This window comes from Lactuca sativa, chromosome 4 (assembly GCF_002870075.4).
Source record: "Lactuca sativa cultivar Salinas chromosome 4, Lsat_Salinas_v11, whole genome shotgun sequence".
Taxonomy (NCBI): Eukaryota; Viridiplantae; Streptophyta; class Magnoliopsida; order Asterales; family Asteraceae; genus Lactuca; species Lactuca sativa.
This window is the reverse complement of record NC_056626.2, coordinates 218,839,095-218,855,788: the sequence shown is the minus strand read 5'-3', so window position 1 is coordinate 218,855,788 and position 16,694 is coordinate 218,839,095. Positions and strand designations below refer to the sequence as shown.

The 16,694-nt window shown below is 34.4% G+C and overlaps 1 protein-coding gene across 2 annotated transcripts; it reads right to left on the bottom strand.

Annotated features, from left to right (window-relative positions):
- Nucleotides 1-12,587: 12,587 nt before the first annotated feature.
- Nucleotides 12,588-16,481, bottom strand: LOC111879684 (chaperone protein ClpB1). Of its 2 annotated transcripts, XM_042901308.2 has the most exons (4): nt 16,333-16,403; nt 16,214-16,283; nt 14,563-15,736; nt 12,588-14,463 (listed from the first exon to the last, which is right to left on the bottom strand). In XM_042901308.2, the coding sequence occupies exons 3-4, from the start codon at nt 15,710-15,712 to the stop codon at nt 12,872-12,874; spliced, it is 2,742 nt and encodes a 913-aa protein (XP_042757242.1). In that variant the 5' UTR covers nt 15,713-15,736; nt 16,214-16,283; nt 16,333-16,403; the 3' UTR covers nt 12,588-12,871. The 2 variants fall into 2 exon arrangements, with proteins under 2 accessions (XP_042757242.1, XP_052626490.1); XM_052770530.1 differs by having other exon boundaries at nt 16,214-16,481.
- Between the last annotated feature and the right edge of the window lie 213 nt (nt 16,482-16,694).

Below are 16,694 nucleotides of genomic sequence, written 5' to 3'. Positions count from 1 at the left end.
TACTAAGAGACTTTGAGCAGAGAAATATTATATATATGCCTTGGGCCCTTGTGTTGGGCTTGTCACTTGGACTTAAGAGTCGGGACTCAGGAGAGCCCATTCATTATTGGACCTTGGTGGGCCCAATGAGTTTTAGGTTATTGATAGGCTAGTTAGTGGTCTACCTTTAGACCTAAAGAGTGAGGATTTGGACTTAGATTTTAATTAAGTAGTTGTGGATTTTGGTCCAGTGTTAGAGGTCGGTGCAGCAGCAGCATCAATAGGAGTTGTTCATCATCCGAGGCGAGTCTTCTCACTATACTTTACCTAGAGTGATAATATTTATGTGACTGGAGGGTCTTATGTGCTTACTTGAGTTATGTGATATTATGCATTTTGTCTGTGTGATATATATGCATTTTGTCTATGTCATATTATGCATTTGGAATGTGTGATATATCACACATTCCAATTATACTTTCCAGTCAAATAATACTCTACTTAATTACTATTTATATATGACGGGGGTGGTCTTGAGTTGGTAGGGTGATACACTACTTAACTACTATTTAGGAAAAAATATATGATTGGAATGTATGATCCTTTTCCGAGCTACACCGAACACGGTGAGGAACTCTCCAATAGTTTTTATTGGTATGACGTGATGACAGGGGTGGTATTAAGTTCGACGATGCACCAATTATCATAGACAATTATCACAAAGAAAATCATCTAACAAACAACTCCTACTGGTGGCCGACATTGTGGCCGTAGACCCACCGCTACTGGAAGGTAACTCACCTCGATGCTGTGAAGTGTTTGAACTGTCCTCAATATTGGGATCAGATCCTCTCAACTCCTCAACTCAATGTTGTGATGATATACACCATGCTCATGCCTATGCCTATGGACATAGGTGGGTGGTCCGTTTTAAGTTTATGATGCCCTAATGCCAAAATCACTATATACTTACTATTTTGAATACGTACATGTATATCATTTTTTGTGTATAACTGGAACTCAAATAATACTCTACTTAAATATGATTTAGAGAAAAATGTGTGATTGTAATGTGTGGTTTGACTTCATTCGGTTACGACCTACACCGAACAAGGTGAGGAACTCTCCAATAGTTCCAAATCTGCATAAGTTTTCACATGCACAACAAATTTTATTATTTGGTGTTCATTTAAAAACCAAGGAAACTATTAGACATTCTTATAATTACCTTATACTAAGTGTAATGTTTATTTCTTTAAGGTCCCTTGTAACCTAATATTTTCTTTCTACACAATAACATAATTACATGGCTCTTCATGGTGTCAGATCTTAGGGTTTTCTACCACCACCTACCCTAAAAAATCTAGGGTTTACCGCCACGCTAAGAACAACAGTCATCCCTAGATTACCAAAAAAAATCATGTTTCACTATTTACATGCACTGTTTATGCGATACTATTTATAGACAATATTCATGTCAGTGTTGTTCGTGTCACTATTTACCTGATACTATTCTTCGTTATTGTTCATCTCCTCTTTCGATAATTATCCATGTCTCCCTTTTCCTAATACTATTCTTTGTTATTGTTCATCTCCTCTTTCAATAATTATCCATGCTTCCCCTTTCCAGCTTCATCATGCTTTACACTCCCTCCAACAAACTATGTTTACTAAAAGGGCATGATTCATCCCTTCCTCTTTACACATAATTTATTTGGATACATGGATATATGACACTATTCCTTATCCAACCAAATATCTCCTACAACATGTTGTTTTCGATCCAAAAACATATCTAAGAGACAGTCCTAATTACCCGATCTAGATTTCTAATGATACGCATGTCCGTATGATGATTATCTCACCCATATATGGAGCATTTTGTGTGATATTCAAGGTATCACTTCTCGTGATCCACAAATTTCCTTGGAATGAACCTATACACTCCACTCATTTTCTATAGAATACAATTCGAGTATGAAACTTTTGAAAATCAAGATGAAATGCGAAGAAATTGTTGATGCTTATCTTTATCATGTACAAGAAAATATAGATGCTTTGGATGCCAGTGGTGAACCAATCAAAGACAAAGACCTTTCCATGCTCTCTATCTTTGACATTCGAGACGAATACAATGGTCTTTAATATACCATAATTGTATCCCCACTTCCTGTAACGCCCGTACATCCGGGCTAGTCAATTTAGAGATAATAGGGGTCGAAAACGACTTTTCGACAAAAGATTATTTAGAATAAATAATCTTAACCAAGTTTTAGAATATGTCTCAAGGGTTCCGTACATATAAAGAACGTTGAAATCCGAGTTATAACGAAGAAGTTATGGTTCGTCGAAAATTTACGGCAAAACCGGCACGGCACCGGGAGATGTAAATAGTGAATTTTTGATAAAGGACTTTTTAGCCTTAATGATTTAAACAAAATTTGTAGTATACGTTAAACCAAGAACATACAAAAAAAAGAACGCCCAAATCTAACTTCGTATGAGGAAGTTTTTAATTTTCTAAGATTTGACATAACAGTGCACAACCCGAAACTCGAATTTTAGTTTGAGTGGTTTTTGGCCTACGCAACCTAAATGAGAGTTGACGACCTCATTACTAGGAACTCAACGATAAAAAGACAGACGAAAACGGAGTTTGTATGTAGAATTATGAATTTTACGCGGACATTTAACAATATAATCTCCTCCTACTGTTAAGTTTAAGATCGATCGAGAATTCACCGACAGAGTCTAAATGAAAGTTGTAGATCTTATTTTTACCTACGCGTGGATATAAAGAATGTTGAATACGGAGCTAGTATGCGAGAGTTATGATTTTTCTATGTCGGGAGGGTGTTGTGCAAGTTTGGGTGACGTGGCGCGATCACAGTCATTGCTTCCTCCCCAAGGCTAGCCACCAGATGGTGACACCTGGCCTGGAACTCGACAAGTTGGAGGCCAACTCGATGATTTTTTGTGATTTCCAGCCTATAAATAGAGTGTTGTGGCACCGTTATTTCCCACACCTTCCAACTTCACTTTCTCTCTCTACTTTCTCTCTCTAGCCTCCCTTAACACCCGAAGGAAGCCCCGAGAAAAGAGCCTTTCGGCTCGGGAACGCTGCTCCAGCGAAGCCTGGTTTTCGAGAAAATCCGCTGTAAGTGAGCTACGCCTACCCTATCTTTAGTATAGCTTATGTTTCAATATAGTAATGTTATTAGGACCTTATACGGAGTATTTGAGCTATTATTATGGGTTATATAAGTATTGTTCAACGCTTATATAATAGTAATAATAGCTAGACTATTAATTAGTCTCGTCAAACGTTAGACTAAACTCTAGTGGTAATGATACTAGGTTTCATCAAGGGATAATTGTTTTAAGAGTAACGAAGTGCTGTCCGAGTGCCGACTCACTACCTTACCTAGTGAGTGCATAGTTAATTTCATCTTACACATAAATATGAATTATTTTATATAAATAACGTGCTATGTATGCATACTATCTTAATACTTGTTGTCTATGCTGGATGAATGATTTTATACATGTTCTAAAATCATTTAAACTGTATATGTATTTTATATCTACAAATATGTTGGGTATGACATGGGTAGATGAATAATGAGAGATAAAAGATTATGTGAGTAAACATTGGCAGCTATAGACTTAGTGCCTAATAAATAACATCGACAACTATGGACTTAGTGCCTATTGGACAAACATTGTTAGCTATGGACTTAGTACCTATTAGGTAAACACGGGTGGCTATGGACTTAGTACCTGTTAGGTGTTGGTAGTTATGGACTTAGTACCTAGTGCTATGGACTTAGTGCCTGTTAGATAAACATTGGTAGCTATGGACTTAGTGCTTACACTGGTAGCTATTGATTTAGTACCTAATAAATGAACTTCAGCAGTTATGGATTTAGTGCATTGGCAGCTATGGAATTAATGCATGTCTTATAAACCCGGGAAGCAAGGGATTTTGAAATGAACGAATGCAGGATAGATGACTCTTAAGGTAGAACCTTAAGAATAAGGAAGATAATGGGGATAAGTAATTGGGTTGATTGTTTGATGTTTAAACATAATAACTATATTATTGTGGGTTGAAAACCCTATGTACTCATCTGTCACAACTAGGAATTTTGTGTCTTGTAATCACTACACTCAAGTAAAATGTAGAATCAAAAACTTAAGAGCATGTATGATAATTACTCTATGACAACAAAATTTCAATCCAATACACCATACAAGTACTACAAATAGTCAACAAGAAATTGGAAACCCTAGAAGTTCTTGTTAGGTCTATTTTGGACTAGGACTTCCTTATTGGACTCAATGGGCCAATAAGCTTCCAATTTGACTATCATGGGATTAGAACCTTTAAATGGGCTCTAATTGGACCCACATTTATTTATTTCAACATTTTGGGCCATATTGGGCCTAGAATGAAATAAATTAAATATTATGAATCATAATTAACTCAAACTAGCCCAACAAAGTGTAAAAATCATATTATATTTTTGTTTGGGCCAAAAATCATCCAAACTAACTATAATATAGGCTTAGGGGCATTAAAGCCCAATGATCTCCTTCCCTTCCAAATTCTCGGCCCAAAGCCCAAATCCAAGAAGAAAGGAGTTGACCAAATCCTTGCCACCTCACTTATATCCCACATATCTCCATGCATGGACCAACATGCATCTAGGATTGTCAAATCACCTCTCTCTCTTCTCTTCTTCTTGACTTCCGCCGAAAGCACCCATACACACACACTTCATCACTTTTCACACATCAAACACTCTCAAAAACACCTTCACCTCTCTTCACTAAATTTTCGAAGATTCAAGGGCATTTCAAGGAGATTTTTCACAAGAATCACCATCCAAGGTAAGGTTATACTTAAATCTATGATCTAAGTTCCTTGATCTATCAAAAATCTCTTCCTAATCCATGCAAAAATCATGATCTTGCATCCTAGAAACACCTCAAGGCCGAGATCTTCATCAAGGTGTGCTAGGGGCCAAAAATCACCTCATTTTCTTCCATCTTTTCTCCAAAACTGAAACCACACCAAAAGCTGAGCTTCATACCCCCTATTTTTCGGTTTTTACAAGTTTTGTGGGGGGGAATACAAGCAAATGTGTAGATCTATGAGTATATGTATGCTTTGTATGATTTCTATGCTTATATACATGTTTATATGTGATTATGGTGTTGAAACTAGTCAAAAAGCCCTTAAAATCGAGATTTTGCATTAGGATGTATGAAACAAGTGTTAAACATATTGCTATACACAAATCATTTCTAGAAAAATAGCCAACTTGGTTAACATGAACTTATTGGGCTAAAAATCCCATTTTTGGACTCAAAATGTTAAAAATAAGAAGTTAAAGGGCCCAAAATGTCAAAATACAAATTCTGAAGGATGAAATGATTCAAAACAGTTTCCATAAGTTATTTTTCTGGAAATATTCTCTTGGAAGGATTAAAATGTGAATTTTTAAGCATAATGGGCCAAAAATGAACTTTTCGGCCCAATAAAGCCCAATATGCGAGATTTTCAAATTAGAAGGGCTGAAGCTGTGATTTTCTGTAAAATAGGGGACTACTAGTGCTCCAAGCCCATTTCAAGGGTTAAAAATGCTTTTCATATTTAAAAGGGACCAAAAATGCAAAAATATTCTATTTTGGGCCAAAAGTGTAAAAACTGCGAAATTAAGGGTTCTAGCCGAGAAAAAATTCTTTTGGTGGACTAAAAATGTTTTTCAAATAACTTTGGGCTGAAAAATAACTTTTCTACAAGTTTTGATACTAAAGTGTCAAGAAAAATAGTTTGAGGACTAAAATAGAAATTATTTTATATAAAGGATTAAATGTGTAAAATATCCAAAAGAAAAGGGGCTGCAATAATGAAACATCCTAAAGTTGTAAATAATAAATCCGTCATGATGAAATTCTAACATCTCGACTATCGGCAAATTATAATACACCTTCAACACCAAAATCGTTATCAAACGAATTGATTCGGTCTCGAATCAATAACAAATCCGAAACTACTAACGCGATGACACTTCAATACACACATGAAACTCTCGGGAACTCAATACACACGCGGGAATACACCAGACGTCGATACACCGTCTTTGGGCCCAAAAGTTTCAAATCATGTTTGTTGGGCCTAGCTAGCCCAATGGCATGATCTTTAGGCCCGAAGGAAACTCGCTTACATGTAGTTGGGTCTTATATGACCTAATTTCGTGTAAAAGGACTTTTACAGGCTTTGTGCTGTTGGACCCCAAGGGCCTTCTGGTGCTGCTAGTAAAGTCGAGAATTCACCAAATGCGAGTCGGACTAAGGGTCCTTCGCATTCACGATAGCCTTGAACGACGTAGGGAAATACCGGGGTTTCGCACCCTCTTCTTTTCCCCTCGGTTGTGGGGCTACATGAGTCTGGGTGGTTGGGTTAAGTGAATAGTGCAAACGACGCCTAAGGGATCGTTTGTACGGTTGTCAACTGGTCGTTTTCATTAATGCACGTTTACAACAATTCACAAACCGAAATTAATCCAACGTCTCCGGAGCTCAACGAATACACCTGTCGTAACGAAGAAACAAAACGTAAATTATTTAATGCAAAGTAATAGGGAAACGTCGGGTTTTCCTAGGGTTTTCAATTAATACACCTCCGAATTACATACCGAGTCTTACAAATCGTATTCTTACATTTATAGAAACAAACAAGCATACTTACGGATCTTCACACTTTTTATACTAAGTTCTTTTCAGAAAATATCGGATTTTCTGGTGATTTTCAAACAATACAAACCACTATATTTCAAACATTACTTATGAACTCACCAACATTTCATATGTTGACGTTTTTCAAAATACTTGTATTCTCAGGTAACCGGTAAACCGAAGGGAAAAATGTACTCAGTGATGTCTTGTTGTTGTTTAACTAGTATTGAACAATCTACTTTTGAGAATGTAATGTTTTGAGACTATGTACTGAATGTAAACGCTACCAGTTGTAATATTCCAATGCTTGGTATTGTATGATGTTATATTTCATGTATATTCATTGTGATGGTATTCAATTGAGTCACAACAGCCCCCGGACGTTTCCGTCGTCTGGTTCGGGGGTGTGACATCATCAGGTTTACCAACCTAACCCACTCAGTTTATTTATATCACAGGTGTTGATATAAAGTCACATTACACTAAGAGATTAAGGAGATAAATCACTAGTGATAATGAATGTAAGTTCTGTTTATGCTTATGTTTATGTATTAACGATGACATCTCAAATGTTTTAAAATGAATATAAATAATTTTCTTCGAAAATGCTTTGATAACGTATTTATCATGTTTTATTGGGAACAAATTCCGCAACATTTTTATTAAAAGAGGTACTCTGATTTTTATAAAGCATAAACAAGAATTGGTATTTTCTGGCCGTGAAAATGGGGATGTCACACTTCCTTCCATGAACTTAATGTTGCGGTCAATGATAATGATTTCATTTTTAAGAAGATTTGTAACTCTAATCCGCCCACCGTTAAAGCCTTCCACCTCATTAACAATGATACTTCCAAAACCCACGTCTCTTTATCATCCTTACTAGGCGAATGTCCGCGCGTTGCGCAGAAACACCTATATAGTTGAAGTCTTTACAAATATATGATTTTTTAAATATAACAATAACGTTGTTGTTAAATTTAATATAATAATTTGTATATACTAAATTGATATAATATATTGATTATTTTGAATTATATGATAATATATACATTTATTATAACTTATTAATCTCGATCGTTTGAATGACTTCCACCCGCGAGTTACACATGAATAAAATTAAATATAATATATGATTTGATGTTATTTATAGTTGTTTTTATTGTTAATTAATTTTTTAAAATTTATTTGCTTAATATTTTAATTTCTATCATTATAATTAATTAAAACATCAAACATTGTTTTTTCATTTTAAAGCTAACAATATAATCATTTATATAGAGTTGTTTTTAACTATTGTTATTGTAAGTTATTTTAAGCTACTTATTTGAAAACTTTTAACGATTATAAAAATATATTTAAGAAATATTTTAGTTAAATTGAAATTACAATTTAGTTTTTGCTTTTATCACTACAATTTATCACTTTTAACTATTTATAAAATATTCTTTAGTTTTTTTAAATGGAACTGAAATTTATATTTGAGTTGACATTGTAATGCGTAGAAACACCTATATAGTTGAAGTCCTTACAAATATATATTTTTTAAAATATAACACTAACGTTGTTGTTAAATCTGATATAATAATTCGTATATTAATTTGATATAATATATTAACTATTTTGAATTATATGATAATATATAAATCTATTATAACGTCATAATCTCATTCGTTTGAATAACTTCTACTCGCGAGTTACACATCAATAAAATTAAATATTATATATGGTTTAATATTATTTATAGTTGTTATTTTTAACTAATTTTTTAAAATATATTTGCTTAATGTTTTAATTTCTATCATTATAATTATTTAAAATATCAAACATTATTTTTTTGATTTTAAAGGTAACAATATAATTATTTATATAGAGTTATTTTTAACTATTGTTATTATAAGTTATTTTAAGCTACTTATTTGAAAAATTTTAACGATTATATAAATATATTTAGGAAATATTTTAGTTAAACTAATATTACAATTTAGTTTTTGCATTTATCACTATAATTTATCACTTTTAACTATTTACAAAATATTATTTGGTTTTTTTAGTGGAACTGAAATTTATATTTAAGTTGACACTGTAATTTTATATTTAAATTAACAATTTAAGTATTTTGTCCAAATTGTTCAAAAATTGTAGCTTTAAACTGATAATGGTTTACATGCAACAACATTTTAAATCTAATAAATTAAGTATAATATGTTAAAATTTAAAGACATAACTTTATAAATAGAAGTAAAGATATTATTTTAAAATTGAAATTTAGTCTATTTATGATTACACTTTAGGTTTGATATTTATTTAACCTTATTAACAAACTTACAATCATTATTAGAAAGACACTACAATTTATCACTTTTAACTATTTATAAAATAATCTTTGGGTTGTTTAAGTTAAATAAAATTTATATTTAAGTTGAGCCTATAATGTTATATTTTAATTAATAATTTAAGTATTTTATACAAATTGTTCAAAAATTATACATTTAAAATGATAATGGTTTACATTCAACAATATATTAAAACTAATAAATTGAATATAATATGTTAAAAGTTAAAAAACATAATTTTATAAGTAGAATTAAAGATATTATTTTAATATTAAAAATTAATTTATATATGAATACACTTTAGATTTGATATTTATTTAACCTAATTACCAAATTATAATTATTATTATAAAGAAATTGAAAAGTCATGGGAGTTTCAAATGAATGTGGTGAAAGAAAAAAAAGAATAGGGGTTTCAAATGCATGAGATTCAAGAAAAAATGCTAGCTTTATAAGTATGTGTGATATTCTCGACTTGGTATTGTTGCATCAACTCTTGGCCTTCAACAACTACCATTTTCAGCTACTGGTGTACCACCCTCAAGATCTTAAGCCTTATAGGGGTCTCGATAGCTCACTAACAAAATGAACCCCCAAATAAATTTCCCAATGTTTCTATTTCCATTCCATGGACGTTTTAGCTCCTTCATCAGCAGGGAACAACAACTACAGGACACTTCATGCAACAAAGTTTATTATTGTAATATCTAAAATATTTCAAAGGTATACAAAGAAAGGGAAGCTTACATCATTACATTTGCAACTCGAGAAAAAGAGCCCTCGTAAGGAAGAGGAACATAGGGATTAATGTATCAACAGTTTGAGGCGGTGTTCAATCTAGTGAACCACGAAATGTCTATATCATGTACATTCTGAAGAAAATAAGAGAAACAACTTGATGAACAAAACTAATGTGTTTTTTTGAACGACTATATGTGTATAAAAAAGATAGCAAAAACTAGCAAGAAAAAGAATTAGTTCATAAGGAGATTTTGCATCCACTCATTCCTGTTTTTACAAGCTTTACGATTCCTATTGCAAAATCAGTTAAAAGAAAACGAAACAATATAATCAAATAAAATATCCTTCTTATACTTCACATTTCCGAAGACAATGACATTCCAGTACGTCCATAACGCCCAAATCAAAGCAGCGCAAACAGTGTCCACATTAACCTAAAAAACCGAGTAGATCTTTGATTAAAAATCCACTGTAGCACGTCCAAAATGGAATGAAAACTTGGAATACTCAAATCCATCCAACTTGAAAGTTCCTGCCATAGTTATCTTGCAAGATCACACTTAGGAACAAATCATCCACATCTTCGATTTCTTCTTCATAACAACAAAGAATGAAGATCCCCCTCTTTTATCCAAATTACTTCTAGTTTGTAATCTATCAAACACCAATCTCCACAAAAAAATATTAATTTTAATTGGAATAAATCTATTCTATCTAGTAAAAGAGTCACATATCATACGGTTCAAACTATCCAAATGAGATCTCGCATCCTTCACTAAAAAGACGTTTTCTATATCAATCTTCCAACACCAAGAATCATCTCGAGTAGACAATTGAACCATCCCCAACATGCCTAGTAATTGTGAAGTTGTGAAAGTAAGGCACCACCTTCAATATTACGAGAAAGATGGATATCCCACATATTCCCATCCCAATAATCACTAACCAAAGCATCACCATTAGAAGCTACAACAAAAATAAGGGGGAGGAAGGGAGGGGGAACCGAGATTGAAACATGATATCACCATACCAAACATCCTTCCAAAATCTTGTATTATTACCATTCCCCATCTGTTTACATCATAAGGAATTAAACTGTTATGATGAATCTTCCACACTAACTTAACAATACCCATACACACCCCACTTTTAGTTCTATTAGGAGTACCCATCGAGAAACCACCATCACTACCGTAACAACTTTTAATTAACTTAACCCAAAGCAAATTTTGATCATTCAAAAATCGACATCTCCATTTATAAAGTAAAGCAAGATTAAACAAACCCAAGCCCCCAATGGAAAGTCCAACATGCTCTTTATCATTTAACATAAGATTCCACTTAACTTAATGAATAATACGCTCATGATCTTCAGCACCCTAAAAGAATCGAGCTCGATACCTCTCCATCTCTTTACAAATCGACATAGGCACCCAAAACATAGAAGAATAATAGATACCCAAACATCCCAACACCGATTTGATTAAAGTAAGTCTGCCACCAACTGATAACATTCGAGTTTTCCTTAAAGAGTTTTTTTTTTCTTTTTTTGAAAACTAATGTGGTTTTCATTTCATGATGGAAAAATGAAACTTCAAGAAGATCTATATTTAAGAAATCATTGAAAACTTTTCTTTTAAGTATAAATCTTTTATGTTAATATCTATTTTTTTGTAAAAAGTTTTTCGTTCTAACATCCGTTGTTATCTTTAAATAAATTTATAATTATTACATGTTATGAAACTTGCAAATTTTATTGGAAATAAGCATTTAGATAACATGTTTGTTTAACCGACAAATCTAATATGCTTCTAAACTAACATCTAATTCCACATATCTCCACGACGTAACTTGAACCCTCGACGTTAAAAAGAGAGGGCAACACCTGATACTGTTGGGTTAGAAGCCCTTTGATCATTTAAACAACATTTTAATAGCAATGCTTATATATACATGTTTAAAGCTTATTTGTAAAATCATTATCTTCCAATCAATGTTTAGACGTACCTCTCCGCTAATATTTATATATTATGCGAATACGAGTGTATTTGGAAAAAAAAAAAATTATATACTTAAACGTTCATGTTAAAATAATAATCATATTGACATTAACCTTGATTCAACGAGGACAAGGCGACGACTAATAACTCAACGAGATATCAAGATTCAAGATAGCAAAATGATAATTTTCAGTGAGAGGGACGCACCACTAATCTATCGGCATCGTTATTATGTTTGTTATGGTTTGATGTTTGTGGTTAGTTTTATAAAATTCTATAACATTTACTTGAACTTTTATATATATATATATATATATATATATATATATATATATATATATATATATATATATATATATATATATATATATATATATTTTTCTTAACTTCTCAATAAATTATAAAATTTATAATAAGATTTTGATTTTTTTCCACAATTAAAATTACTTTAAGATTGCAAAATATTACATTATATATAACTATATATAACTAACTGGTAATTTTCTTTAATAATAATATACAAAATATTACATTGTGTATAACTATATATAGCAACTGCAGATTTATTTTAATAATAATATACAAAATATTATATTGTGTATAACTATATTGCTAACAGCCTCATGCCGCCACTGGTTCCAATAACAATTTGTGGTCCCTTGTCTTATCTACATATAATATGCTACACAAAAAAACCCATACATGTGGCTGCATCGGGTTGACCCTTCTCGTTCAAGACCAATATACAAAAGTCAAAAACAGTACATAAAATCCAAACACAAGATACAAGTCAAATACTAGTTTATCATTCATATGATTGGGAGGTTTATATACAAAAGATGAGTTTCTTCAATTGACTTCCTAACCCCATCATACACAAATACATCACATCAAAATGGCCTGAATTTTACAAGCACAATGAGCACCTATACTATGCTAATATTGTGGCCATCAAAATGGCTACTTGTGCATTGTAGGCCAACTGATATTCACAATCACAACCATTTCTTCAATCTTCATAACTTTTTTTACAACGACCTTTCACATTCAAAAATCAAAACACATTAAACCTTACTCATCCATTTCATCATCAACCACCTCCTCAATCTTCATCCTCTTCACAGCCTGTGCAGCTTCGCTACGCGCCCCACTATTTCCATTTGCATTCACAACCTGAATCAACACATCAGATTTCTCCCCTGTTGCAGCATTCACCACTCCACCATTCCTTTCAGCCCTATAACTCAATTCCTCCCCATTCATCTCTGCATCTATGAAAACAGTCGAATTCTCATCGATCTCTTCTCTTATCAGCATCTTAGACAACTCAGTCACCACCCTCCTCTCCAGCCACCTCCTAATCGGCCTTGCCCCATACACCGGATCATAACTCTGATTCAGTATCACATCCAATGCCGCCTCCGTAACACCCAAAGCAACACCCCTCTCCGCTAACCTAACAGCCACATCCTTCAACTGAAGTCTAGCAACTTTCCTCAACTCATCATGAGACAAAGGATCAAAAACCACAATCTCATCAAGTCTGTTTAGAAGCTCCGGTTTGAAATGCTTCCTCACTTCTCCCATCACCATTTCCCGAGCCTTCTCCATTGTTGTTTTCCCTGATAACCCTTTTAGCAAATACTCAGCTCCAAGATTCGAAGTCATGATGATGACTGTGTTTGTGAAGTCAACTGTTCGACCTTGACCATCGGTCAACCTTCCATCATCCAACATTTGAAGAAGCGTATTGAACACCGCTTGATGAGCTTTTTCAACTTCATCAAACAACACAACACTGTAAGGTCTTCTCCTCACAGCTTCGGTCAACTGACCACCTTCTTCATGACCAACATACCCTGGTGGAGCTCCGATCAGCCGTGACACCGAATGCTGCTCCATATACTCCGACATGTCGATTCTAATCATCAGCTTCTCATCATCAAACAACCGCTCAGCAAGAGCCTTTGCAAGCTCGGTTTTTCCAACACCTGTGGGACCCAGAAACAGGAAGGACCCGGTCGGCTGTTGAGCCCTCCCGAGCCCGGCTCGTGACCTCAGCACCGCTTCAGCCACCGCGTTCACCGCCTGGTTTTGACCCACGACCCGTTGATGCAACCGATCGGATAATCCGATTAACCGCTCTTTCTCATTGGTTCCGAGTCGAGTCACTGGGATCCCGGTCCATCGACTCACCACCTCAGCTATCTGATCGGGTCCCACTGTTTCTGTCAACATCACATTTTCATCTGTTGTTCCTTCGAGTTTTGCTATTGCGGTTTCCACTTCTTGAACTGCTCCGAATTTCAAGTCTGCTGCTCTTGCTAAATCGTATCTTCTTTCTGCTTCTTGTAGTGCTACTAAAAGCTCTTCTCTTTTCTGTTTTAATCTCCGGATTTCATCGATTCGTTCTTTTTCCTTCTTGTATTTCATCATTAATGGTTGAAGCTTGTCTCTTAAATCATCGAGCTCCTTTTTCACTTCAACAAGACGAGCTTTGCTTGCTTTGTCTTTTTCTTTCTCCAAAGCATGAAGCTCGACTTCTAATTGCATCCTTTTCCTTTCAAGATTGTCTATTTCTTCAGGTTGACTATCAAGTTGTACCCTAACATTTGCACATGCCTCATCCACAAGGTCAATAGCCTTATCAGGTAGGAAACGTGCTGCATTATATAAATTAACAAGCAACATCAGAACCATATATATGATCTAAGAAGAACAAGTTCAAATCAATAAAAACAAATCATGGAATCAATTCATACCAGTTATGTATCGGCTTGAAAGCTGAGCAGCAACAACAAGAGCTCGATCAAGAATCCTAACACCATGATGACCTTCATATCTCTCTTTCAACCCTCTGAGAATGCTTATGGTGTCAGGAACACTAGGTTCAGCTACCAAAACCTGTTGAAAACGTCTCTCAAAAGCAGCATCTTTTTCAACATATTTCCTGTACTCATCTAAAGTGGTTGCACCAATGCACCTGAGTTGACCCCTTGCAAGCATAGGCTTGAACAGATTTGCAGCATCCATGGATCCTTCTGTACGACCCGCTCCAAGAACAAGGTGGATTTCATCAATGAATAATATCACCTTCCCTTCAGCTTCTTCCACTTCTTTCAAAACTGCTTTCAATCTCTCCTCAAACTCCCCTCTATACTTGGCTCCAGCAATTAAAGCTCCCATATCCAATGCTATGACTCTTACATCAGCAAGATTACTTGGGACATCACCTCTTAGAATCCTTTGAGCTAATCCTTCAACAACAGCAGTTTTTCCCACACCAGGTTCACCAATAAGAACAGGATTGTTCTTAGTTCTTCTTGATAAGATCCTAATCACTCTCCTAATTTCCTCATCTCGCCCAATTACAGGGTCGAGCTTCCCAGCTTGCTCTACAAGATCACGACCATATGTCTTAAGAGCTTGGAAATTAGTATCACCCGATGCACTTTCCACCTTCTTCCCTTCTTTACCCCGAAGCTTTTCTACCTCACTTTTCACCCTCGATGCACCAACTCCAGCTTCTTTTAAAAGTTCTGAAATTTGGGAATCTTCAAGAATCCCCAAAATCAATTGATCCACAGCCAAATGGGTGTCACCACGGGATTTTTGTAAAGACTGTGCACGACGAATTGTCTTGATTAGAGAAGTACTTGCTGGAACTTCATCAGGAGCAGGGGATTGGGAAGGGAGTTTCTTCATGGCTTTATTGAAAACCCTCTCGGCTGAATTAGCTGTTTCTTCACCACCGGCATTGCTTATTGCTTGCCGGAATATGCCATTAGGGTCGGAAATTAAGGCTGCTGCAATGTGTAGTGGTGTGAACTGTGCGTGTCCAGCATTCATTGCGAGTTCATGACCTGAAGCCAATGCTTCATTTGTCTTGTGGGTGAATTTGTCAGGATTCATGTTTGATAATGCCTCTTAAAAAACCTTCAAACGCAATAACAAGATCATCAGTTTGTGTTTAATAAAGAACATCAAAGTAGAAATATTGATCTTTCGGTGTCTAAACTTGAACAAACATAGATAACAAAATTGACGAACCGGACAAAGAGAAAAATCATCTGTTATACTAGAAATTTGCCACCATTTCATTGTTAATAACAGAATATATCTTCCAATTTACCAAATTGATAGGCAGAGTAGAAGAAACATCGTCAATTTCATAACGTAGATTTTGCCCTAAGTCGTTGTTATGGGACTAAAAACATCTAAATCAATGAGTTTCAACTTATAAAAGACATAAGTAACGGTACATGACTAATCGCAGAATAAAAAATTGAGCATGGATTACGATTAAACGAATACAGAGTAAAAATGTTATCATATCAAGCAAATTCGTGCAATACAATACAGATAGAAAAACTCATAACAAAACAGGGGGAGAAGAGAATATCTTATTATTACCTTAAACAGTCCTTCAATAGCGTACGAAATTAATCAGAATCAAACGACTCGAATTAGTGAGTATCAGTGCGTACGAAATCAATCAGAATCAAACGACTCGAATTAGTGAGTATCAGTGCTCGTTTATGGAGATTTGGTTGTCCGAATTTACTAAGTATTTGAATTTTTTTTTGATAACTGATGAAGAATGACGGTGATAAAACGCTTTATACACATGTGGATGGACTCGGGAGGCGTCTGGAAGAAACCGGTATAGTCTCTGGAACTTACCAGAACTTTTCGAGAATTTCCGAATAAAGTGACATTATATGTCGACAAAACTTCAAAAAGGTCCGTGGTTTCATAAAATCTGAAGATTGGTCTCTAATTTATAACAATCTCACGGATCGTTCTTGTGTTTCAAAACTTTTAATATTTGGTTATTTTCGTTAACTCCGTTAGCTTTTGACCGTTAAATGAAGGGTATTTCTGTCATTTCACT

Excerpts from the sequence above, each read along its gene's own strand:
- LOC111879684 (XM_052770530.1), bottom strand. The coding sequence starts at position 15,712 with ATGAATCCTGACAAATTCACCCACAAGACAAATGAAGCATTGGCTTCA. Across the intron at positions 14,464-14,562 it reads TTCAAGCCGATACATAACTG|CACGTTTCCTACCTGATAAG; the intron begins GTATGAATTGAT and ends TATATAATGCAG.